Below are 27,790 nucleotides of genomic sequence, written 5' to 3' on the forward strand. Positions count from 1 at the left end.
AGAACATCCAGTTAGAAGAGCCGGCTCTTCATGGGACAAGTTCAGGACTGGGGATTAAACTCTCACGAGAGCTAAGGATGGTCACAAGCTCTACCATTCGCTGCTTCCATATTCACCGCACTACCTCAGTTCCTGGTATGCAAACAATAGGGCTGCTCTAGCAGAGGGCACTTCATCCTCTCTTTTTGTAGCAGTGTCTCCTTGCCTGTTTTCTCCAGCTATCCTGCTTGCTTCAGGGTGGCCCCTTGCTGCATCTCCAACTAGGGAAATCCCCAGGGGGAGGGAAGGCAACAGACATGAGCATGCCTCAGAGAGAGAGAGAGCGCATGCAGTGCCTTTTCAAAGCTCAGTGTATCTCTTCTGTCATGGCTTGTGGCTCAGAGGAATAGGAGATGGAGGCTGACTGAGGCAAAGAAAGCAAGAACAGACATGTTTCTTTCTTACCTGTTTTCATGTTCTTATAAATGAGCTAATGTGTTCGATTAGTGAGAAGCAGAGCATTCTGCAGAATGCACAGACAGCTATAAAACTTCTGAGCCATGATTAGAAAAACTAGTGAAACTGGTTAAATCATTTTTTCCCTACATTCTCTGCTCTACTTCTTCCCACTTTCCTCTTTTTGATATGGCCATTAAAGAAAGTTAACAAGTTAACGAGGCCTAAAAATATCTGTAAAAGAACAAAAGGATTAGGAGGAAGAACAGTAGCCCAGTGAAGTCTGTACAAGCACTGCTTTTAACTGAGTGCTTCCCAAATACATAATATTGGTCTTGATCTAACTCAGCCACAAAAAAAAACCAGTAAGACCACTAAAGAGATAAGAGAGAAATATGGAAAATCTTTTCACAGTTAATTACCAAAACACCTTAATCCAAATCTGGCATACCTTTGAGGCTTTCTATCTCCATTAGAAAAGCTTAATTGGATACTTTTAAGCTCTTAAATAAGAAGATGAAGACAAAAGCTAGTTCTATTAAAATCTTGTCCAGCTTTGCTGGCTTTTTCATTGAAACTAGAAATGATCTCCAGGTTGTATTTTAACCTTCAGGAGATATCACAACAGTGAAAATTATGTTTATGATACCTCGTGTTAGATCTAAGAGCCACTCACAGAAAATGGTGGTGTTCTGTGGTCTGCCAGCCCATATAACCAATAATAGCTACATACAAGAGAACAGACATAATGGAGTCCACAGATATTGCATCACCTGATCACTGTTTGCAAAACTGACTTCAAAGCTCGGCTTATCATGAAACATTATTAGAGTCTGACCACTATCTCATTTTTCTGGTTTCAAAAAAGTTCTAGAGTTCAAAATAAAGACACTGCACCACTTTGAATGTTTCCCTGTCCTGCACAGCATCATCGAGCTCTGTATTTGTTTGTCTTGCTTGATATAAAAATGGCAAGGGAGGGCTAAACATCCTCCCCCTTGGGATGGGTGGGATAGAGGCATAAAGAAAATAAGTAGAAAGGATTAAAAGGGAAATGGAAAAGGGGACAAAGATAGGAAACATCATCCAGAATATAAAAAAAACCTGGAAAGCATGCAGGAAGAAAAAAAGGGAAAAAAGGGAGAAATAATCAAATATCAGGGAAAGTTGATGAGTGTCTGGAAATAAGAGGAAACAGGGAAGAAAATACCCTACTAATCATTGCTAACTCACTAGCAAAGAGACGAAAACTTGACTCTAAAATGAACAAACCGGATTATTTCTTACCTTTATAGATACGGCCAAGTCCTCTGTAGTCCATTTGTTCTGAACAATTGAAAACAACAACATACTTTCCCAGGCATTTGCCCATGTCTTTAGTTGTCTCTGTTTTCCCTGTCCCTGCAGGTCCTGCTGGTGCACCACCCATACTCATGCCCAGGGCCTGTGCCAGAGTGATGTAACACCTAGAGACAGAAAAGAGAGTTCTATTAATCTTTTTCTGCTACTAATTACTTGAAGTCCATTAATGTAACTAATGCAGTTGTATTATACAGAGCTGAGGAAGGGGGCAGAAATGGGTGTGTTTCCCTGTGGTAAGCCCTCAGTCACCCCCTTTGCACACCGTGAAGCTGAATTACCAGGTACCACCTTTGCTCCACCTGCAGAAAAGCATGTGTCCAGCACAATGATGACTGCAACAGCCCAGGAAGTGCACAAGCCAATTCTAAATGCTGAATACCAAAATACTGTAGTGTTGTGATTTTCTCACACTAATCACATGCCCTCCCTCCATGACTCAGCCTTATGCTACAGCACCCAGACCCGCTGAGTTTCTGCCTTTTTTCCCATCTTCATACTCTCTCCCCAGAGCGCACGAGGTGGGCTCTCTGATCTGGCAATAGGAAGGCACAGAGGCTGGAAGCAGCCCCTGTTCTTGCCATTTCCCTACCAGCATGCCAAACCAGGGCAATGCTGCCAGACACATTAGGTCTTTGAGTTCCAGGAGGAGAATGGACAAGAAGGAAGATTGTAATGGGCAATGGAGAAAGAAGAGGAGGGACCCACGAATCCTAGGATCATCTTCTGCTTCAGCCTTCATCCTGGGTTGACATCTCCAGGTTTAAGTCCCACCTCCACAGATGGTGTGGAGACTACTGAAGGATGTAGGAAGACTGCTGTTCTAACCTACAATGCTCCAAAATCCCAGTAAGCCCATTTTAACACTGTGGAATTCAATAGCTTTATGATCTATCTGCGGAGAGAAAATGGGCACAGAAAAAAACCCAAATGATACCAGCTAGTATCACTTCCTATAAAATAATACAGTATTCATTCTACTATAATAGCAGTAATAATGTTTTATCACCTTATTACTCAGTAATCAGTTAACAGGCACTCAGTTAATACAGAAAAAATACCACTCCTAAGAATTCTGCTACTGAAAATGAGGTAAGGACAAATTATATACATAGTATAAGTCCTAAACAGAACTTGCATTTCATTTTTTGTATCTGCCAGGACATGGTCAGTGTCTGACACGATGTTTAGGAGCATTCAATTTCAGTCCCATTAGCTTAATGTAACTACTACTGCCAGTGTGTATTTATCATGTGCTTCGGGAATCTTTCTGAACACAAAATCACGAGCCAAACAGCACTTGACTCCAAGCTGATTAATGTAAAGCAGAGATACCACTACCTGAAAACTGTCAGAAGCTCATACAAGTGCATATAGCAATATTAAAAATATTAAAATGGAAAAAGCCTATAAGGGGAATAAAATCTGTTCTTATTCAACACTGCTTAGGTACATAAGTTTCCCATGCCAACACTAGAAAACACTTCTGCTTCAAATTCTCTTTCAATATACGACAGTGGATAGCCACCAATCTTGCAGCTCTGTTTGGCTATTTTATTTTTGCCCAAAGACAGATAACTGATCTTTTTAGTTATTACTATTATAGTTTAAACTCATTCAAAAGACTTTCTTCAATAATGTCACCCTACACTAGCTTTCAATGTCATGTGACATAGGACCTTGAATCAATCCCTAACCAATTAGGTTGCATTTTAATTCTGTGAACAAATTTTGAATGACAACAAATCAAACATTTTCTTGATACTGTCTCTCCCAGTGGGCAAAAATATTGTCTGTGTGGTAGTGCTGCCATACGCACTAATCAACCTCATGTTTACTGCTGCAAACAGACCTCTATCTAGCATAGGAATAGTAGGGTACATAACATAGAATTTGGCAGATGTGTGTTACATATTAGAAGCCAGGTATCCAAGCATAGGGTTTTGTCTCTCTTAAATAGCTCACTGGGCATAATTTTGGTTCAGAAATTGGCAAAAGTCTGAAATTTCACTAGTAGATAAAGTCTAGTAGCACAGAGAGTGCAAAGACAATTCCAACATTAATTCAACGCCCTGAAGTCATTCTTCACGCAACAAATGACTGAACGTGCACAGTATTTTGACATTCTTATCCACACTTAAAAGAACAAGCTCTAGCATAGCAAACACATCTGTCTCTTGCCTAGCTGAAGCACTACCAAGTACTTTATGAAAATACGCATTTAATGAAGTTGTACTGTGCTGTATAACTAACACTTCAGTAATAAAAAGTTCTCCTTATGTTTTGCCTTCAGAGTTTTTTCTGTGTTTGTAGTCCTGTAATTCTCCATAGGCCTTGCTTAAAACCATATTAGCACTAGTTATTCAGTGCTATGTCCTGAGTTACTGCTTTTTCCACTGGGGTGACTTCAAATGAATCACCTGCCATAATCCCAAATTCTCATGCAACTACCAGTTTATTGAAAGCAGCAATAGTTTTTAAGATCCACTCTGTTTAGGCTGGTGAAGTGTATAGCATTCAGCTATATTTATCTTGAGCACAAGCGAGTTCTTCAACACCTACCACAGCACATATAGCCCAAGGAACACTCAAAGAGAATTCAAGACCCCTCCTAGGGGTGCCTGCTTTTGCTAGGTGAATATACAAGCACTGGCCTCTGCTGTTCACCGTCGATATTGCAGCACTATAGTGCAACCGAAGAATTCTGACTCATGTAAGTTAAAGAATTAAGTACGATGCACTGCATTCTTTTTATAACCACCTGTCAGTTAAGGGAGTTATAACAAGCCTGTCTGTACACCCTAAGTATTCATTGCAGTAGGTGAACTCTACATCGGTGATTTGGATAATGCATTTATCCAAGTCTTCAAGAAAATAAAATCGAGACTGTTTTTGCCATTCAAAATCAGATGGAGATTTAATGTTCATACGGACCTATAATGGAAAAGAAAAATCATTAATACAGAAATGAAACAGTATAACAAATTCATCTTAAATTCCATAGAGAAAAAAAGTCTACCACACATAAATTCAAGAACTGGAAGAACGAGCATAGAATCTGTCAGGAGTCAAGACATTCAGAATTACCTTTTCAAACCTGTCTATGACACGCTCTGAACCTTTTGACCACTTTGATTCTCCTCTGAATTGCGTACAGAAATCATGAATTGTGTCTTACAGAGATATTGAAGAACAGTGATGGAAAACTTCGTAAAAAACTAAGTAACAATACTGGTTACACCGCATGGTATCTGACGCCATTACAGGAATACTAAATCGTGGACAATGCTTGAATATAGTGTATACATGTCTATGTGCTTGTTTATTTGGGATGTATTTTTCAGCATGAACTTGCCACACACATATTTAGATTTCTGGCAGATTAATAGATCTTGATGCATTATTTTTGACACTCGGTCTCAAAGCCACCAGCTTCTTATGGAATATGTAGTCTTGGTTATCGGCCTCGCAGACATGGTGTAAGGTGAAGAGGAGGTTCTGCATTCTCAGCCCTTCCCTCTACTTTTCTCAATCACAAAAGGACATGTTTAGCAGAGAATAGAATGTTTTGAGAGAAAAGGATAATATTATATGTACCAATTAAGAAACCTTTCCCCAGTTTTGGACTTGCCCCTGACTTTTTATTCACATACAGACCCTTTAAATGTAACTGATTTTCTGTGATTTAATTTTATTATAATATGATATTAAATTAATTGATAATGAAATGTCTAATTAAGAAAATAATTACGATAATAAATTAAAAATTCTGGGCAAAGGATAAAACCTCATGCATATCTTAGAAGCTGGCAGTTTTCTTTCTAACTTTCAGTATTTTTCTTCATGATTTTCTATCTTTCTTTACACATGCATTTAATTTTTATCTTTCTAACATATATGCATAAATTAAACAATGCAGTATTTAATTATTGACCTTTGCATCATGCAAGCTTTTTGAAAGTTATTTTACTCCCATTTTTATAATTATAGTTTCCTGTATTCAATATACTTATCTAAGGGAAGTCTGATGCAACTCAATTATAAAAAAAAATTAAAACATCTCTTCTGGTTATTGTTGCTACCTTTTTCAAATACATGGAGCCTCACTGCTTTAATCTTTGAAAAACTATTACCTTAAATCAACACACAGGCTGGGCTGGAAATCACATGATTGATAGCAATACCAAAGGGACTTTTTTTCCTTTTACATTTCAATTAAGTAATGTATTCAATTTTCAATTTGAGAGAATAGTTTAATTTAAAAAGTTAAACTATTTTGCTCACAGTGAATTTGTACATGATGGGTATCAACAACCATTTAAAAAACTGAGGTCTGAACCTATGAACATACATATATATTATTCACCCTTATCTCGGCGTGACATCTATAAGAAATCAAACTAAATCTGATATGCTATATCACAGCACTAATGTCAGAGCTACTCAAAGAGAATAGATTGCAAGATTTGTTTATAAATTTTTTATATGTGCAAAAACTTCCATACAGAGAGTCCCTTAAAGGTTTTCAAAAACTTACCAAATCATCAAAGATATCCTTCTGGTGCACATGAATGGTGATTAAAGTTTCATATTTTGTGCGCTCCATTCTTGTCAGATTGTGTGTTGTCATGTCAATCAAATCATTTAAAAGTTCCAAAAACTTCTGATTTGTTGTGTGCATTACCTTTTCCACATAGCAAGAACAGCTATATTAATGCAAACATCATTTGTTCTTGCAATGTTTAGAATAAAAAGTAAAAAAACATCTGCAAACATATGGGCTCATGACATCTATGATCTGCTTTGTATTTATTAGGCTTGGAATCCTAAATTTGGATTTGCAGGCTGCCCTCCATGCATGCACTCTTAGCCCAACAGAGTACAATAAGGTTATATCTAGGTGAACAGGTCATATCATAAGATTTTATTCCAAGCCTGTTGTTCCTTCTACTATACATTATATCTCCAGCTGATTGCATCCCTGCATATTTTCAGAACCGTCAGTCTCTGGTTTTGAGTATTGCACATCAGCCCACACGGTATCTACTCTTTAGAGGGAACCGGAACCTGGAGATCTATCACATCCTCTAACCAGAGGAGGGGGAAATGTAGTGTAATTTTAGATGCCAATAGTAAAATAATAATTTCTTTTGTGGTACCAGATTCTGTAACAAAATTCCACAAGATGCAATATTGACTATACAATACTGACTTAGGTAAACAGCATCACCCTCTGGTCAATGATGTTCCTGGTACACAACAAATTATAAAGCACTGTGGTTTCAGAAAGGGCAGCTCATACATACTCCTGTTCCAAATATGTGAGAGAATTATCACATGAGCTTTCTGTAAATATATACAAAGCCTAAAACTCAGGCTGTTTGCTGAGAAAAAAAAATGCTAAAAACACTTCAAAACTAACGGAGAACTAAACAACCTCCCCATCCCCCAAACAGACACAAATGGTTCATCCCAAGTAAACGAAAGTTGTTTTCTAGTTAATGCAAAAGAATCTTTGTGTCTAGTTAGTATATGAACTGGAGTGGACAAAAAGCAGGTCTATGCCCTTTTTAAACTTTGTACAATGCAGAAAATGTAGCACTAAGTGGTCTTCTCCATAGTCTAGATTATTTGTTTTCATTCAGTATCAAAGTACAGCATGGTACCATTCGCCTGCATTTACTTTTATGGTAGGATGACGTTACTAGTTCTTAGTCCAATCTCACTGCATATTCTTGATTAATGGTAATTTGCAACTCGTTAGTTCACATCCTCTCCTTCCTCCTTCATAGATTCAGCGTTAGTAATAACACCTTGGTATTACAGGATCTTCTCTACGTGTTTGAGATTAAACCAGCACCTCTTCAAATGGCTTCTATTCTTTCCCTTCCCCCAAAAAAGAATCTAACTAACTGAATTAACTGAAGAATCTAATACACTCTTGTTACAGTAGACCAATGCCCACGAAGCACAGTTATTTCCCCAGATTTGGATAGCTGTTATTTCTTTCCAAATCTGATTTTGGGAAAGTAATAGGATAAAATTCCCTATATTCCCAAACTGAAAAATTGTCCCTTCCCAAGATGACTTCGCTGACAGAACAATAGAGAAAATCACAGGATTAGGAACAATTCTAAAGCACATGCTGGGGGATGGTGAGGTGTGACCTCTTAACACATTTTTTAACAAATAAAATAACAGGAAAACAGAATGATATTTTGGTTACTTAACTAGTATTTTGTGCTTTTTCCTACATGCTACTTCTAACTTTTCACAATATACACTGTTCCAAACAATGCTTTTAATTAATCCCCAAAGATTCATTAAATACTACCTTTTTGTCTGTTTTGGTACTGTTCAGTGCATTCTCTGCATCTCTGGTCCAGATCATTTGAATTCCCAGAAGTCCTATTTGTGCAGGAAACATTGCCTGAAAGTCATACAGCTTAAATCCTGAATCGCTAATGGCCATTGATGCCTGTCTAATAATGGTGTGGATTGTTTTCCTAATCCCATTCAGCAGCTGACCTAACCAGAATTCCACATTGCCCTGAAATAAAAAAGAAAGCACTTTTAAAGAATTAGTTTATGAATATTTCACAAGGAGAAAAAGCCCTATGTGACTTTTTTCCAGTCCTTCGTACTCCCATTTCCCTCTTTGCTGTTCTCTCTTTAAAAGATTCTTCTCCTCCTTCTGTTCCACTGCCGTTCTAGAGATATGTGACGGATTTGGCATTTCACATAAGTACAGCTGAAAAAACAGGTAAAGTAATTGTTACAGAATGACACAAACGTCCTGTCCTTTCTGGCCTTTACTTTTGCTGTTCACATTGGAAGGTTTTTATTCAGCTAGTCAAATAATAGCATGATGCGATACTGTTGTTCTCTACAACATAAATCTACTTTAAATCAAGTCATGAAAAACTGTAATATATACTTCCATTACCTGAGCTAAAACTGGTTCAATAATATCGACCTGTTCTCCTTCTTGAGATTCAAACAATAAAATCTGGTCGTAGTTTTTTTCATGAAATCCCACTCGGTTAACATTGTCAAACAAACTTAATAAATGTGCCTACAACAGAATCAGAAAAAAAAAAGCTACATAAACTGATCTGATATGGCATTCTTATTTTGCCTTTAAGTCTTGTATTAGAAGGTTCTATAAATCTTTCCATAAGTGAAAGAAGTTCTCTCAACTAAATAACGAAATCCTCCATGGTCCTCGCTTACTAATATTCATCATAAGAACAGTATTGCCTTATTACTTGTACCTGAATAGTGTGGGAATCAGATGCTTGACCAAGGATTTCCAGAAGAGCAGGGTCAGATACAAAAAAAAATCTTGGAAATATTAACCGTTTTTTTTCCAAATACCCAGTCAGTGATTTCTGACAGATTTCCAATTGTTCCAGCAAATGTGGTAATAGCTGTGCCAAAGTCTCATCTCCAACGCAGCACTGCACAATGTTTGATGTTTCATGGGCTCTCTGCATAATTCTCTGCCATGATTTATCAATGTTCTGAAATCTTCTGGCTTCCTGGAGTACACAAAAAATGCATTAGCTCTTCCTCCTGTTTGTCAAATTCTAAAAATCAAAGAATTCCATGAGACAAGGTTAACAGTTTAATATTTCCCTTGCTGTTCAAGTCGTCTTTGCAGGACTAATGTATGAATATTTATAGGCATGCTTATGATCAGAGCTTATAATGACAAGAGTTCGAATTGCAAAAGAAAGAGTCTGATGGGACAGCTCTGGAAATGTCTTTTACTTCATATTGGGCACCAAAATTGTCCATATAAAAGGATTCCAACGCAAACCAGAAAACTCAAACAGCAGCCTTCTCAGAAATGAGTCTTCCTAAGAGCAACACACAATGTCATATAACGGCTGCTCCACATGGGTTATGAGGACCAAGTTGTTAGTAGTAGTACTTGACAAACAAAACCAGTATAAATAGTCTGAAACTGCCACACTTGTAAGGTATTGTAGGTGAAAGGAGACAAATTGTCAAATACTGGGAGCCGGAGAATAAATATTTTTCTACACTGGGTATACTGTGTAATATAAAAACTCTCTAAAAACTCTTTCTTCACCTACAACTAATGAAATGTTAATGGGTTCATAAATTGTCTGAGAACTAGGAGAGATCTCAAGAGACCATCCAAAGCCATTTGCCTGTCACAAGACAGAGTCTTACCCATGCCACTCTTGAAAAGTATCTGTCTGTCCTGTATTTAAAGGTGCTCAATGCTAGAGATTCAGAAGCCTCTCCAGGCAACCTTTGCTACTGGTGACTCAGTTTTAATATCTAAACTTAATCTTTCTTGTGTGTACACCAATTGCTTCTCATCTTATTCATAGATACAGAGAGCACACTGTTTTCTTCCTGTTGAGAGCAACTCTTATTTTTTTTGAAAACTTACTCATGTCTTCTCCTCAGTTTTTCCTCTCCTTCAAGCCAAACAAGCTTAGTTTGTTGAATCTTTTCTTGTGTGTCATCCTACATAGATAATTCCTCATTCTTATCACCCTCTTCTATGCTCCCTCAAATTTGTCTACGCGTTTCTTTAGCCAGGTACAATATTCTAGTTATCAGTTATTGCTGTTTATGCGTTCCACTTTCCTGCCTGCATTTTACATACCAGCAATCTAAAACTCATATTCTGATAGTACTATGAGAGACAACGTCAAAAGCCTATCAAGATATATAGCAACTACTGTTTTTCCTCTATCCACAAAGCTTGTTGCCCACCCTAAAAATAAATTACATTTGTTTGACAGGTTTTGCTCCTAACAAATCCACTCTGACTGTTACTCATCTCCTTGTTAACTTCCAGATGCTTACAGTTATTTGCTGCAGTATTCATCCAGGAATTCCAATTAAGCCCACCCATCTATTATTACTCCTCCACCAAGCTGTTCCTTCTCCTTCTTTAAAGATAGTCACCACATTTGCTTTCTTCCAGAATACTGGTTCATGTATCATCCTTGTAAGAAGCAGCTTTAGCAGGTATGAAATGCCTCAGGTATGCTGCAGCATTTGTTCTTCTGCAAAAACTGCTTATTGATTCTCTGATAAGCATTAACAATATAAACATACCTCACGAACTAAAGAAAGTATTGTTATCTTAAATAACAGTTAAGAAAGCCTAACTTACAAAACTTAATGCTAGTTTTGGAAATTGTAGGCCTTTACTTATAAAATATGTAGCCTGAAATAAATTCATATTTAATAATTTCCCAGTAATCATGGTTTTGTTAAGTTACAGCACTGGTTGATCCAGTGCTGCTAAACTGTGGTGTGTTAGAACTACATGAAAGCCTCTCTTCAGGAGATACAACAGAAAGGATGATTTATTCTGGTATTTCTCTCCTGCAGGAAGTCAGATCATTCCTTAACTCTTTTGCAGCTGCTGTCACGGAAGGTCGTAACTGCCTTTTGAAGAGGTTGCAGTAGTTCATACAGATTAGCACACACGCAGCTGCCCAAGTCTTGCAGCATCTCTCTGTGGGACTTTGTTATACTGAGTCTTAGCAAGTACACAATTCATACAGAAAATCTGTCATTCTATTATTACATAACTCAGAGCCTATAAACGTGTGCAGAGGAAGAAAGGGATGTTTGCATATATGGCAAAAGTGATAAATCAGTTTTGTACCATAAAGTAGTTCTGACCCCTGTACTATCATATGATTCACTTATATTGCAAGCTGACAGGAACATTAGAGCCTGAATTACAAACAATCCGGTTCCTGTAGGTTTGACCAAGTTCTAAGCAGTTCAACCAGACAGACCCCAGTTTGGCAAAGCTTCTTGAGGATGGAGCCAGGCTCTTCTCAGTGACATCCCTTGACAGGACAAGGGGCAATGGGTGCAAGCTGGAACACAGGAGGTTCCACATAAATATGAGGAAAAACTTCTTTACGGTGAGGGTGACCGAACACTGGAACAGGCTGCCCAGAGAGGCTGTGGAGTCTCCTTCTCTGGAGACATTCAAAACCCGCCTGGACGTGTTCCTGTGTGATATGATCTAGGTAATCCTGCTCCGGCAGGGGGATTGGACTAGATGATCTTTCAAGGTCCCTTCCAATCCCTAACATTCTGTGATTCTGTGATTCTGTGATTCTTCTGAACTGCCTGTGCACAGCCCACAAAACTTACATGCGTTATACACGTTGGCAAGTAAACTGTGATGTGGCTGATCTCTTGGTACAACATATTGACATTCATATATTGTTATCATAAATCAACATACCTGAGGTAGTTGTTTTGCAATGTCTCCACCAACAAACACAGCTTCAAGGTAAATCCAGAGGTTTTGTACAGTAATCCAGTTTTCAATTATCTCTGCAGTATTGGTCAACTTCTGAACCCACTGTTGTATAATGGACTTAAACGGTGCATTATACCTGTATGAACATGAGTTAAAGGAAAAAGAAGATGATCATTGTTTACTTTTGGATTTTATTAGATTTACACAATATGTGCATTTATTAACTTTTGTACCTGTTGCTCATGAGCGACCCCAATATCATGAGGTTGTCTTCCACCAAAGCTATTTTCTCCGATATATCTGATCCTTTCAGAAGGAGTTCTCCTCGAGTTTTGAATTGGCCAAAACTGAAAGCATGAGTACTCCATTCACTGATAACATGCTTCAATTTTGCTTCAATATCCTTTTCTTTAACAGCACTGATACAGATATCCTGTGTAAAATTAAACTAGTAAATTACATTCCTCTAAGGCTAATATAATGCACACTTATAAAGACAATTAAAATTCATTGGCTAGATCCAGACTTCAGTGTAAGTTCTAGCTAATGAAGACATACATTGAAACACCTCAAAATTATTATATTACAAACTAGATTATATTATAGTACTACCTGTAACTGGAACATTTTATGGGCTTCACTAGCTCTAGCACCTTACACTTTTGAAAATTCACTGACTCAGTGAATCCACAGGCAGAATTTGCCTCTTTGAAGTCAAATATACTTACTGAGGGGTTTAAGGAAAAGACACATTACCAATCAAAAACAATAAACAGTCCAAGAATAGAGTGTACCTGGACAACATGACTGCCTGCTACTTCTTGAAGACAGTGAGGACAGGGCTGTCATAAAATTGGTTATTGCATCAGAGAGAAAAGGAGCAGCTACTCAGATTGGACGCCAAATTCAGGTTCAGGAGTGTATTGGATTCCATCATAGGTTTAAGTCTTTTTCCAGAATACTGGTTATTTTCTAAGGCTATCACTCTGACCTTTCACATGGCTTAAATCCTTGTCTGGAAATTGGGTACAGCAGAGGTTTGGTTCCATGTTTTTGTCTTAGAAGTGTTCCTTTGAGGAACAAGACAAATCAGGTCACTACTATGAAGGGACCACAGATTTAGCTAAGTGACAACAGAACTGAAGTTAGAAACTGTTGGGGTTTTCCTTCTTTATTTTTAGCTATACTTTACTCTTGCAAAAGGTAACAAGCATAAAGCTAATGTACTTGCTAGATAACTACTGTCCCCAAAATAGAGGGGGCAATAGATTTGTAGCTTTGTGCACATTACATAAGCCTTCTCATCTCTCTGTGCTCTCGCAAAGAGTCACTTTTTAAATACAAAAGAACCTTGTTCTCCTTTAATCCTATATCCTCCACTTCTACTGTGTTCCAAGGATTTTGAGCACTTAACAGAATCAGACTTACATCAACACACTTTCCTCTCCAATGAGACATTTAAAAGCAAGAAAAAAGTCTAAGTACGTAGACCCTAAACCAGAAGCATGACATGATCACACTACTTTTAAAACAACCGAATTCCTTCTATGGAAGGATTAGTATAATATCATCTATCCATTTAATCCTTCTCCAGAATAAAAAGAAAATAAACTAAACATCACTACTAGTACCAGCTACCAAGCTCCATACTTCAAAAGAATTCTCCAACTAAAGCCACATTTTTTAATGTTACAAAGCTGACTAGAAACAGGATTCCAAAAGCACAGAGCCCCAGATCACAAGTTATTCATTAAAAACAAACAGAAAATTACATGTACCTCAATATCTTCTTTATATTTTAATAAAGAGGAATCCATTATGTTTTTCAAAGAGAAATTTTCAGAGTCAACATCAAAGTGATGCCCAGTTACTTGTGCAATTCTTTCCCAGTGTCGTGACATCATTGCCTAGAAAAGTCCATAGGAATTAGGGAAGATTTTTTAAAATTGTATTATTTTAGGACTAGAATGATCACATACTTTTGCACTGCATATGTAAACAAATAGAAGAGTCTTGATTGCCATTCCATGGAAAGCATTAATAGTTATTCTAATCACATTATGAAGTCTTTTGTTTTACTTTTCTGTAACTAAGCCTAACTAGATTTTAGCCATAAATATAGCTGCTTCTATATATAAAAAAGAATTATGGAAAACATCTTATAGTCATACAATGTGGTCTTCAATAGTGTTTTTCAAGCGAATCTTATCTCCAAATTATTATACTGAACATACTTTGTTTGCCATCATTTCAAGCAAAGGACAGCTCTCTGTGAAGTCATCAATTTTTTTTTTTAGGTCTTGAAAAGCTTGCCATTCCTTCAATGCTTTCGGTAATTTACGGATTCTTTAAAAAGCACAAAAAAAAGAAGAAATATTTTATTCTTAACAATCACAAGCCACCATTTAATCGTACAATATATTCTCATTTTTCAACCAGTGGACCAGTAGACTGTAAATAAAAATCCAGTTGCAAGCTAGCAACATAATATATAGCTGATTGTTTCTGACTGCAGGCATGAAACACTGCTAAAGACAGTAAAAATCACACTAGAAAGGTTTGGTTTGTATTTCAGTTTGAATTAAAGGAATATAATTTCATGTGCAAACCCATGTTTGAACTTAAGCTTTTGCAGTGTCATTGTTTTATCAAAACTTCGAGAATGTATCCAATTTGGTAAAGGAGAAAAAGGATTGAACAACATAAATTTTTCAAGCAAAATAAAGTACATTCTAAACCAAAACTGACCTGCTTGCAAAGAGAAATATACTTCTGCTTCAATCAAATAAGTCCTACTTTATACCCAGTTTGTAGGAAAGATATTTAAAGAAAAATCTTCATTTATGCACAATTTAAAAATGAAAAAAAAATAAAATGAAGAACCTCTTGCACTGTGAATTGTCACAGCTCCACTTGCTTCCAACATTGCCCATTTCATCTGCCAAAGCTATGGACCACTGACTGACAGCAGTTCTCTTAGAGCTCAATGGCAGAAAGAAAAAGCCGCATAAAACCAACCCATAATGAAAAATTCCTTCAAAGAAATTCTCCATTTTTCACAGCTCAAAGTCAGACAGATCTGTCAGACAACACTGGAGCATGTGTGAATTCTTCACTGCTTGCTAGTAAGAGGTAGATGAACATATGCATACTGTCATGGCACTGCAATAATCTCTGTAGTCTTTCATCTTGAATCCAACAATAGACCCTATTAAATATGCTAGAGAAAAGCACTGCATAATGGAGAATTATACTTCTGTCCACACTCCAATGCCAGGAACTAGAATTCAAAGAAAGCTGGCAAAGGGGAAACAATCCAAATCCTGTTGGCTCATGAGCCCCTTCCTCTGAGAGAAGTAACAAGTTGGGTCAGGGAAGTCCTGCAGACCCAGCCATGGCTGTTGAAAAACCAAGGGTGCATCTTTACCAACACAGTAGAAAAATGCCTCCGATTCCAGCGAAGCGTGGTTTCACCTAACGATTAGTTTGCATATAATGTGTAAATCATTATTCCCCTCAAACTTCATAAATAACACCTCTGAATTTAGTGTGGCTACCTATCCTTGTGGAACTAAGAATTTAAATACATACAAATGTGCAGAAGCAGACAGTAACATCAAAATTCTGTCTAACAACACAGACTAACAATTAATTAGCTATAAACTAAATCACTAAGAAGGTAATATATGAAGATCAGTTATGAAGGTTATTTATACTTACAACCATGTTGCCGCAGGTTTATGCACCTTATTCATTAAATAAGCTACAACCTACCATGTCAGTATACCTCAACAAGCCTAAAGTGACACGCAGACTAAGCTAAGTAAGGTCACACACTAACTGCATATTGCACCACAGTCTGCAACTAGTGCAGCTGTGCTGAGCACTTGATCAAGCCTGAGCTTGAAATAAATCAACAGACTTCTGCCCCTCAAGGCAATTTTCACAAGATAATTAACACAGAAAGATGAGAAATAAAAATTATATGCACTTCAACAAATAATAACTTACCTGTTTTGAAAATCCAGAAGTTCATTGTTAATTTTTTCAATATTTAAATCATTCCAAAGCATTTCATTGTATCCATCGATACTAGCAGTAACTGAATTATAAAGACTGTAAAGTTTCTGAAGCAATGAAAGCTCACGTTTAATTTTGTGCAGCTCAGGATACTCTGTTTCAAATTTTAAAAGAAGAAATTTGTTAATGTTAATTAGGTACAACTGTGTTCATGAACATAAAAATCCATGTATTTCTAAAATTGGTATTTAATAAATGTCTGAAATCAGACTTGCGGTCTTTTAGATAGCATCTAATAAGACAAACTTTTCCAGCTACCTTAGGTAAGAACATCAGATTTTGATGCACAGTAACTCTTTATATTGCTGAGTTTTTTATAAATATTATTCTACAACAGTAGAGGTAATCTTATAATGGAGGTGCTGCACCTCTCTCTGTGAGAAGATAATGTTGAAAAAGTAGTTGAAATGGCAAAGGAACACACTATAGTTTTATACAAGAACTAAAATATCCCCCATCTGAACCTGCATTATTTACTTAAGAGGCAGAGGTTGAGGATTGGGGGGGAGGGGTGTTTTCAAAGTAAAATATAGAATATTTTACAGAATAGAAGTATTTAAAATGGACCTTCTTAACGGAAATGTTTTGTTTAGTTTCTTTCATATCTTTGGGAATTCCTAGTTAAATATATTGTGATTATTGTGTATGTCTTCAGACAGGAGAATATACTGAATTTCGTGCTTATCATACATTCTGCTCTAACTTTAATTTACACCATGGTCTTCCAATCTTGAAGTGTGTCTGACTAGGAGACATAAGGATATTACAGATCAGTTGCACAGCCCAAGGGAATCTGGAACAGGGACAACTTGAGTACTTTGGCAACGTTTCCCAAATTTGGACATGGAAGAATACAGACAGGAGATACGCTTAGCTCTGAACAGAAAAAGCAAGAGAGCTAAGCAGCTGGACCCTGAGATACACGGAACAGTGCAATATTCTTCCACCTGATGTTTATGTATGTGCAGACCGAGAGTCAGTTTCACACAGCTGCTTTTCATAGGAAAGAGAATAATAATTTAATGCAAGGATTTTTTCTACAATGAATCCAGCACTGAATGCATTTAGCAGGACCCACAAGAAAAATTTAAAAGCCTAGGACCAGGTATCCATATTCCCTGAGAGACTACCTGTGATAGGAAGACCAAATAATTCTTCCCCACCAGAAAGAGAGATATACTTCCTCCATAGTTCATCAAATTTGGCTTGAAAGATCTGTAATCTGTCACTTGCTTCATGGGGAGGAACATTTGCTTCACTGAGGCCCCTGTAAAAAACAAAACAAACTCAGTGCAAGTATCAACCATACAGGTTTCACAAAGAAGCACAACAGAATCCAGATATTACTTACTGAACAGTATTTAATATTTTCTAACATTTTTTCTAGAAATTTTCACAAAGACTCTAAAAGAGAAAACGCAAAGCATATTCAGTGTCCCAACATTATATATTGAGTAGTCCCTGAAAGAAAGGCCAATTTATTTTCTAATAATAAAATTCGTCTGGGTTACCATACATATTACAAACAGCTAAAAAGATCTAGAAATGTTTTGTCTTTGTTATTTTCCATTTCTTCTGTAAAATACATCTTAATGAATATTTTCATTTATATTCTTAAAAAGTTAAAAAGACAGCAGGTATATAAACCAGGGGTGAAAACTGTTCTAGCTGGGTGCTAGAATCATAATTAAGCACTCAGAGAAATAACAGAAAAAACATGTTTTTGTCCTAATGAGTACATCTCAGCTGGGGTATGGGGTGTAGTCCCCAGCTCTCACGCCTGGGCCCACTTCTTGGCTGCATCATAATATTTTGGGATGAGAACTGTAAGTATGTCATCTTCTTTTGTGCCATGGTTCTTTCTAAAAAGACACACAGGCATATGGGCACCAGAGAGCAGTGCAGGCTGGCTGCTTGGCAAGGAAAATGGAACTAGGAGATGAAAGCAGTAACATGGTCAGCAGAGGCAGCCTTGGCCTGGTTCCATAGTACCTGTGCAAGAAGAGCAGGGCAGACCTGGGGATGGTAGTCAGCTTCAAATGAGAGTCCAGATCTTTAGACAAGTCCACAATAATTACACAGGACCAAGGTCACACATGGAAGGTGAGTCAGCAAGTCAGGGTCAGGAGCAGGTCTACTGAAGGTAACCAGGATGACACACAGTCCAGTGGTTACCAGGCTGTTCTGAGATCAGGTTGAGAAGTGAGTCTGTGGGATCCAGGTTCAGCTCAGTAGGGTCCATGGCCAGGCACAGATGTGGCCATGATAGAGCTGGAGCTAGCTGTAAGATGCACTAGCTGTAAGTTGGCCCTGAGCCCAGGCAGCTGAACCTCCAGGATGGGGGATGTTCTCACGGTCCCTACAACTGGTGGCAGACACAGGGTATTCCTCTGGATAACTCAAAGAGCAGAACTGCAGGCAGCACTATGCATGCATCCACATTAGCAACTTGATGCTCTAGCAGGTTCCTTTTAGGTGCAAATTCACCTTGTGTCTCTAGTTGCAGTCTTGAAGCTTGCACTCAAATGCACTGCTAGTGTGCCTTCAAGAAGTTTCACTCCTGGTGAAGCCAAGGTTGAAGCCAAACACCAGGTTATCATTTAGACCACCCTGCTTGTAACACCAATGCAAAAGTGTCTGCCCTAGAAGAAGAATATATATTCTCCAAGGCCCTCCAGGAGTGTGTACTCTATGTGTGCACTGAATTCTGTTCATAACAGCAAGGCAGCCTGCAGAAGCTGTACATAAAGCTGCTTCACACTGCCCACGGGCTATAGGTGTGCAGTGCATGCCTAGGGTCAGCTGCTGACATGAACTTCATTGCCAAAAAGCACACACTGCGCATGTATTGTCCTAGAATCATTACAGATCACAGCAAGCCAAATTCTGGTCTTTCTTCATTGCTAATGTAGAAGTGTCCAATGAAGCACACATACCCCACAATTTACATTGAAAAAAAAGCCAAAGTAAGCTTAGAAGAAAGACTAAGACTCAGTGAACTTAGAAATATCCAGAACTGGAATCTCCACTCACATCCAAGAAACTACTTGTATACTTAATATTAAATATCTGCTTAAGTGCTTTGTTGAGTTTAGAACCCCCAAAAAACTTCACATTTGGATCTGGATTAAGAATTTTTTTTTTTCCCGACCTATTAACTCTTCTGGAATTTCACCGACTCCAGCATCAAAATCATGGGAATGAATCTGTGACAGTAAGAGTATCTGTCCATCTTATTTTATTCTGAAATTAGGCTTTTTTTATCAGCTGTTATATACACATTGAGGCTGTGCTGTGTTTATTTTCCGAAGCCCATTAGATACACCATTTTTGAACAATCACTAATGAAGCGTAGTTGTATTGCACCACAGGTCACCTACTTTTCATCATAATCTTTGCAAAATTCTGCAGTATCAATCTGGAATTTTTGAACACCACTCAATAAATCTGTTTTCATGTCTGGCTGTACCTTCAGGAGCAAGTCCTCCACCTGCAGTGCCTACATGCAGATAAAGGGGTAAAAGAGGCATAAAAGAAGTATGAAAAAAAGCCCAGTTTTAAGTAAGAAAATAGTTTTGTTCTAGCATTTCATCATTTAAAAGGCTGACAATAACTTTGCTATATATACGATTTGAGAAATAATACAGCTATGATACCTGTGTGTTTAGGTTCTTCCAGGCATAAGCCAATCCATCAACTCTTTCTGTGTTTCCATCTTGAAAGAGCAGATTGTATTTATGAAGCACAGAATAAGATTCGTCTATAGGTCCAACTGTCATGTCAATTTTAATCTCATTCTCTCGAATTTCCTTTAGTGCTTCCATTGCTTCCCGTACATCGTCAAGGTCGTGGATAGGTCTGCTTAATCTCTTGCTAAGATTTTCAATGAATGAATAAATTTCATCCATGTCTCTGGCAGACTTTTTATTCAAAGCTAATCCAAATGTTCTTTGTCTTGAGCGGCACTCCTGAATTAAGGCTATTTTCAATGACTCTGTTGCTATATCCACTGATTCCAGTACACAGTGATTTGGCAGCTCTCTGATTTGCATTTCTAATTGCTAAGACAAACACAAGTGATACGCTTTTAATTTCACTACAATTTCTCTGAACAGTTCATTTTTATTAAAGACCTAATACTTACAGAAAAGTATCTGATTTGAGTTTGGAATTCAGCCATTGTTGGTTTAGTATCTATAAATTCCCTCACTTTTTCCTCTGGATCCTATATAAAATAAGTTTATTTTAATTATTATTTAGCATTGGTACTACAATAACCTATGGCAGACCCAGCTGCCCAATGTACTGTGCAAACACAAATGATCATTCTCTAAAAAAGCTTAAGATATGTGCATTAAGATTAAATTATTTCACATGAACTGCTTTTCCTGGCTCTTACTCTTTGTACAGTACTCTTTTAAAGCACTTGAAATCTATCTGTAACTCAAAACCTGACACATATCAGGATATCCCTTATCCATCCAAATATTACTATGAAATTTACAACGTAGCTGCTGCACTGAAAGGAAAATCGGCCTGGTTTAGGCCAAACCAGGACACTGCTAAAACTTTGCTGGCAATACTTCCTTCCCAGTCCCCCTTCTGTCTGCAAACCCCCAAAAGCAGCCCACATCCTCTAACAGATATTTAAACGGTAGCGATTGTACTCAGCCATCTTCACTCTTCCTGAAACAGTGTATTTAACTGCAGTTTCTAGCTACAAGCGGCCTGGCCATTTGGAGCAAGCACAGTTTGGCAGGGAAGGATGGATCTAAGGGAAGAGGGAGTATTTAGCTTGTTGAAGCTTGTTTAAAGTGAACAGAGCACTGAGCATCCTTACTTTTCATAAGGTAGGCCAGTCTCTGCAGAGGTGAGAACTTCGGTGTCACCAGCTCAATAAATGTGTTAGATTCTCAGTTCAGTTAGACAAATGATCTTCACCCAGCTCAATGATGTTTATCTACAGTCTGCACCGTGAGGTCCCTGAGAAGCTGTTATGGCTTCTTTGGCCAATAATGAGTTACCAGTGACAGTTCCCAGTGGTCCCACAGAGATTTGGGGGAAAGAGTGACAACTCCTGAGGAATTTTAAGGTTAAGGAGCAGATTAATTGACTATTTTAGAAGATTTTAGTAAAAAGGAAACATTATTGTGCTACTGCATCATCCAATCTGATTGTGAAATGACATACCATCAACATGTGGTTAGCTCAAACAGTGTCTCCAAAAACTGAGGTAACTAAGCATTAAGATTTGGAACCCCAGAAGACATGAAGAGGTGAAAACGCCCTGTCTTAGCCTGAACTCTAATTACAAAAGAGTCAGCTGTGGGAATGTGGTCACATGAGTTGGTTTAGGAAGGGGAAGGTAAAAATAGTGAGCAGTTACAAAGATAAGATTACTCCTGTTTTGATTGCTTGTTTCTCAGCCTGACTAAAACACATTTGATGGGCAAGAGCAGTACTTGTCCATCCACACAAAGTTGAATTTCACTAGTCAGAATGTACACAAGATGTCATGAAACATCTCCTGCCAAAACACTCCTCAGCCCAGATTCTCTTTTGCTTTGGAATCCTTATTACTGGAAGGATTTCCTAGATATAGTTTATCATTTTTGTTAAGAAATAGAAAAGCTGCTTTCAGCAGTGGTTGCTGAAGAAGAACTAGTCAGTTTAATATTCAGGAGTAGTTTTGTAGTCTGCAATTTCTCAGAGATTCTGCTAAATTATTCATCACCTATGCAGACAAGATGCCATGAGAAAGATGCATAAGCATATGAGAGCATAAGCTTGTTTATGCTCCAACATTCTTTTTTGTTCTTCTGCTTTCGTCCTTAGATAGTTTAATTGGTAAAGAATGACAAGTTCGGGTCAACACAAGAGTAGACAGAGGAGGTATTATGGGTATACAGATTCTACCATGAAACCAATGCTTCCTAGTGAGCACACAGTCTCCTTACACAATGCAAAACAGTTTATTTAGAAGATTTCACAATATAGCAACATATTTTATTAAATATGTATTTAACCTTGTTCCAGATGCCTGAAAATTCAGAAAAGCTGTTCAGAAGATCCAGTGCTTCAGTTTTAAGAGATACAACAATTGTATTTAGTTGGATCACCACTTTGTTTACATCCTTATGCTCGATGATCTGCTTGTCTAAAGGTTTCAGTGCCACCATCCTGGTGAGTTTGCTCTCATCACCTAGCTCTACAGCAACAGCTTGTTCAATCTGGCATAAATTAAACAAGAAAAAACATATGTCCAGTAGTTTGTTTGCTTTGTTTTGGTTTTGGTTTTGGTTTTTACATTATGGAATGCTCAATAATGCACACACAATAAGTACTTCTAAGAACAGATAGAAAGTGCAGAGAAAGCATCCACAAGGAAACTCCCTGTTATTAGCTTGGATTTTTACAGAACTATAGTTCCAGTGTTAAAGCTGATTTTATAAAAAACTGCCATGTGGAGCTCTATATTAATCATCTCTGAATAACATCTGTCAAATATGTGTAATATACAACTGTGCTGTTTCCTGCTCCTACACAACTGCTCAGGTCTTCCTGCTTTCTTTAGTGTAGAACTATAATCTATACCCATTCTTGGCCAAAAAAAAAGTCCTGGAGGCAGTGGAGGGTTGGCTGCTTGGAAATAAGCAAAAAATTCTGCTTGACGAAGATGAATTCAACCCACTCTCTCCTAGTTTGTTTTTTTATTATTATTAATTTGCAGGAATTGAATGGGATTTTTTCATTGAAATGAGCTGATCTGTTTTTCATGTCAGGTTGGCAAAATAGGAAGATATTTTTACAAAGACACTTGTCAGCACAGATCTACATAGATCTGTATTTCATTACCAGAGGAGAGAATTAAGGCCAGTTGATTACCATTCCTGTGCATTTCTGTACTTCAACAAATTTCAGTTTCTATCTAAACCTCAGACCTTCCGAAGGTTTTGGGGCTCATTTTAATGCCAGTTAAAATATTTATATTGTATTTACTGTAGCATTATAGGTACTGTATGCAGCCTGAAAGTTTAACTTAAAATATAGTTTTTGCCTGGAAAGACTGATAATAATTTATACTCAGCTAGTAGTACCCATGGATGATATTAGTTTCCACACATTATCTACACTATCATCATCATATTTGAACAGTGTATTTAAAAGATCTTTTAAAGCAACCTTTGATTTTAATATTAGAAACCACCAAACATAAGGTTTATGAATTATTACTCTTATGTTCAATTACTTGGTATAGAGATTAAAAACTAGGTTTTCACTTAACAGAAAGATCCACCAGATTACAGGTCAAAGTATTGGTACAGAATATATTCTTACAAGATTAAGAAAAGTTAACCAAAATACTAAATTTTTAAAACAATCAAAATAAAATACTTACCTGATGCTGTTTATGATGTAAGTAAGCAAATTTCCACAGGGGGATATCTTTGGCTATTGATAATATGATATGTACTGCTTTGTTTACAGCATTCTGAAAACAACAAAACATTCATCCTGAGCACACAGAGCAATTATGACAAACAAGAGGAGAAAAAAAAAAGGATCCTCCAGACAATACCAAAATGGAAAAATTATACCTCTGTCTTTACAGGAGATATTCTAATAAGCATGAAGTAGGATTACCCAAAATACATTTTGTAAGGGGAAAGAGTACTCCATAAAGCTTTATCACAGTCCTATGTTTATGTGTTTTTCAAACAAGAACACAAAAGACCTTTATGAACAGTAATCATGAATCACTGGGGATCATAACTTATTTATAGTACTATTTCCCCTTAAACTGGTTTTAAACATAGTTATTTATTATTAATAATAATCATAGAATCATAGAATCATAGAATGGTTTGGGTTGGAAGGGACCTTAAAGATCATCTAGTCCCAACCCCCCTGACACAGGCAGGGATACCTTCCACTAGACCAGGTTGCTCAAAGCCTCATCCAACCTGGCGTTAAACACTGCCAGGGAGAGGGCATCCACAACTTCTCTGGGCAACCTGTTCCAATGTCTCACCATCCTCACAGGAAAGAATTTCTTCCTAATATCTAATCTAAATCTACCCTCTTTCAGTTTAAAGCCATTCCCCCTCATCCTGCCACTACATGCCCTTGTAAAAAACCCCTCTCCCGCTTTCCTGTAGACCCCATTCAGGTACTGGAAGGCTGCTTTGAGGTCTCCCTGGAGCCTTCTCTTCTCCAGGCTGAACAGCCCCAACTCTCTCAGCTTGTCTTCATAGGAGAGGTGCTCCAGCCCTCTGATCATCTTTGTGGCCCTCCTCTGGACTTGCTCCAACAGCTCCATGTCCTTCTTATGTTGGGGGCCCCAGAGCTGGACGCAGTACTCCAGGTGGGGTCTCACAAGAGCGGAGTAAAGGGGCAGAATCACCTCCCTCAACCTGCTGGCCACGCTGCTTTTGATGCAGCCCAGAATACAGTTGGCCTTCTGGGCTGCAAGTGCACACTGTCGGCTCATGTTGAGGTTTTCGTCAACAATCACTCCCAAGTCCTTCTCCTCAGGGCTGCTCTCAATCCATTCTCCGCCCAGCCTGTATTTGTGCTTGGGATTGCCCCGACCCACATTCAGGACTTTGCACTTGGCCTTGCTGAATTTCATGAGGTTCGCAATAGTTTTCACATTTACATCAGAATGCCTGAATACATTTGTCTGAATTTGTGATGGTATAGTCTATAATCTATGCAGGCAGCTATATAAATTATTATATAACTTCTTCTATCTATGGTATTTTAGAATTACACTTTGTGGTCTGATTTCTTACTGACAAAACCATGAAGGCTGCAAATGAAATCTGAGAAATAATTCAACTACTGATTTTGACAGTGACAAGGTTAAATGAAAAGTCGACAAATCAAGACTATAAACAACTAATGCCTTGTGAATAATAATCATAGGAGATTGTATGTGTGTAAGAATTTTGCTGAATTAGTATAAGCTTAAATGAGTGTTCAATTTTTTTCATAGTTTAGGGCTTCAGGCTGGTAATATTTTTCTTTACATTTCACTACTGCTGAATGCTGATATATAAATGATACTTTAAACTGATAATATTGCTTCATACTCTGAAAGAGTTTAAGGAGACCAGGAAGCCCAATCACAGGCTGTGTCAATGTCATTAATTTATATTTTTGTATTCACTTTGAAATGTTTGCCTCTAAGCAGAGGTTTGTGAATGTGAGTTACTGAGCTTTTAGGAAAACTCCGGTTCCTTCTACTGGCCTGTGTAACAAACCTGATCGGTGGTTTCATGTCCTTAGCACCCAGTGATGTCACGAACTCAAGTAACTTTTAATCTTTTTTTCCCTTCCTTTTAGTTCTTATACCAGATTAAACTTGCACATGTTGTTTTAAAACAATGCATTTATAAATGTTTTACCATAAATGACTGAGATGTGCAATTATTTTGTTACCTGAATATCTTCAAGACTTGGTCTCAAGACAACATTTGGAATAGCCAGTTGAATTTCAGCTTTGAACAAAGGAACCCTCTGTGTCTCTACAAACTTGGTCATCTGATACCTAGAGTCAACAATACGCAATCGATGTCTTAAGGACTCTAGAGAAATCTTCGTGCCTAAATAAATATGATATTTGAGGTTATATTTTTTACCACAATAAGCTTGGGGAAAAAAATCTTAAAGTTATATTAAAAAATTAAACGTATCTGAAAAAGGCAGACTCACATCTGACTAAAGAGTCAGTATTTTTCTGACAAAGCTGTCCTATCAGATTATAGTAACTACAGGAGAGGCATTCTTGGCAGCGTGTTTTCTGTTTCGTGTCGAAATGTGTACAGGCATATGAATCCTGAAGAGTGAAAGGGAAATTCTTAGGAAAATAACCATATTATCCAGCACATAAGTGAAATATCAAGTATCTGACCAGGTTATAAAGGTTACCTTTTACACTGTAGAGTTCTTACCTCCAGACTTTTTCCGGCATCTGCTTTCAGCCTGTGCTTAAGAATATCTACCAGTTCATACACAGAGCATTCCACTTGCTGACTCTGTCTACAAAAACAACCTTACAGTCACCCACAGGGAATCAAACATAAGGAATACCCTTTGCTATTTTCGAGGCACATACCCCCAGTCCTACTGCAATGTGAAGAATTGTATGTGCAGGAAAATGCCCTTATACTTTTCAGTTTGTTCATATTGCTTGGGCATACAGAGAATGTAAGACATTAAGATATGCAGGCTACAAGGAAACCCATTTGTCAGACTCTTTTATATCTAACTCAACTGGACTTCATAATAAGTAAAGGAAAAAAAAATATTTTCCAGCTATAGATAATAAAACAGGCTTATCATGATGATGCAGTAAGATAATCTGTGAAATCAGAATTAGTAAAAGAAAAAATAGAAGGTATCTCATTTTGCGCAATGAGCATAGATATCTTTTTGGAGAAGAACTGAAAAACTACCCTGCTATAACCTGGAAAACAAGCATAGGCCAAAAAATTTGCAGCACTGGGAGAACTGGAAGTCTTCTATTAGCTAGCTAGCATTAAGAAGCAAGCAATTAACATGGGGATGAGATTTCAAGTCTTATCCATCTTCATTTGTCTTGCTACTGATTAGAATGCCGTAAGAAGAAAAATATGAAATGCTAAACACTACAGATGAAATTTTGTGTCTGCTGTCATCAAGATACTTGGGAGTTTCTCCCCTGCATCCTGAGACTATCATTTTGCTTTAGACTAGTACTCTGTTACAATAAAATGTTAAAAGTAAACTCTCTATGCATGAAAAAGTAAAACGTAAATAATCCCTCCCAAATATGGCCTTCAAATCTGTGCAATTAATAAACCTACTGAGACAGTCTGTGAGCAGTAGAGATAGCAAACTTTTCTATCTGTTCCAGGAAAGAAAGTACATCTATAGGTTCATCTTCTGGCAAAATTATCAGAGCAGTGTTTGACATATCCTCCAGAATTCTTTCAATTCTGCATTCCAGGGTATCAGCCGCTTCTTTGACTACATAGTCCAACTCCCTCAGGGTACTGTAAACAGTCTCAATAACTAAGCAAGGAAAACAAAATGAAAACAAATCATGCAAAATATAAACCTCTTAAATCTCATGTCCCCATCCTCTACCCCTTCCCACTGCCCCCCACCCCACATATTACAATAAAATGAGGATTTAATGGCAATGAAATATGCAATTAAGGCCTGAAACAGAAACATGATAGACTTGCTGTACTTTGGAATTTTTAAATGAAACCATTTTATAATAAATAGTACAATAGCCTTCAAAATATCTCTTCTTTTTTGTATTAAAGAACATTGTAATGAAAAGGATCAACAAAATACAATGGAAAGCAACAGTCCAAAAATTATTTTGGACCTCCTATATGCATACATGTGAAATCCAGTACTTTTATAATTGTAATTGACTTATAAATTCAATGGCTAAAATTCCCCAGCCAAGACTACATACTGGTTAAACCACTAGAATTCTTCTTTCGTGCATACGACCTAATTAACTTTGGAAAGAGATAAACTGAGTGCTTTAACAGATGTGTTTATTAAACTAAAGGTAAAAACAACTGTTTCTGAATAGACTGGATAAATTATTTCCCTGTCTTTCATACTTTTCAT

General features: G+C 37.4%; 1 protein-coding gene across 1 annotated transcript in view; it reads right to left on the minus strand.

Annotated features, from left to right (window-relative positions):
* LOC137661472 (dynein axonemal heavy chain 5-like) overlaps positions 1-27,790 on the minus strand; it is a 186,717-nt gene that overhangs the window by 119,810 nt on the left and 39,117 nt on the right. The window contains exons 21-41 of the mRNA XM_068397024.1: positions 27,004-27,211; positions 26,110-26,197; positions 25,871-25,994; positions 25,598-25,761; positions 23,553-23,645; positions 22,180-22,383; positions 20,298-20,378; positions 19,810-20,214; positions 19,534-19,652; positions 17,284-17,420; positions 16,085-16,247; positions 14,308-14,419; positions 13,852-13,980; positions 12,307-12,506; positions 12,056-12,209; positions 9,069-9,335; positions 8,741-8,869; positions 8,129-8,344; positions 6,332-6,478; positions 4,556-4,728; positions 1,723-1,901 (exon numbers count right to left, since the gene is read on the minus strand). Coding sequence (XP_068253125.1) covers positions 1,723-1,901; positions 4,556-4,728; positions 6,332-6,478; positions 8,129-8,344; positions 8,741-8,869; positions 9,069-9,335; positions 12,056-12,209; positions 12,307-12,506; positions 13,852-13,980; positions 14,308-14,419; positions 16,085-16,247; positions 17,284-17,420; positions 19,534-19,652; positions 19,810-20,214; positions 20,298-20,378; positions 22,180-22,383; positions 23,553-23,645; positions 25,598-25,761; positions 25,871-25,994; positions 26,110-26,197; positions 27,004-27,211 — 3,492 coding nt within the window. The remainder of the gene's footprint in view (positions 1-1,722; positions 1,902-4,555; positions 4,729-6,331; positions 6,479-8,128; positions 8,345-8,740; positions 8,870-9,068; positions 9,336-12,055; positions 12,210-12,306; positions 12,507-13,851; positions 13,981-14,307; positions 14,420-16,084; positions 16,248-17,283; positions 17,421-19,533; positions 19,653-19,809; positions 20,215-20,297; positions 20,379-22,179; positions 22,384-23,552; positions 23,646-25,597; positions 25,762-25,870; positions 25,995-26,109; positions 26,198-27,003; positions 27,212-27,790) is intronic.

Source organism: Nyctibius grandis, chromosome 3, assembly GCF_013368605.1.
Source record: "Nyctibius grandis isolate bNycGra1 chromosome 3, bNycGra1.pri, whole genome shotgun sequence".
Taxonomy (NCBI): domain Eukaryota; kingdom Metazoa; phylum Chordata; class Aves; order Nyctibiiformes; family Nyctibiidae; genus Nyctibius; species Nyctibius grandis.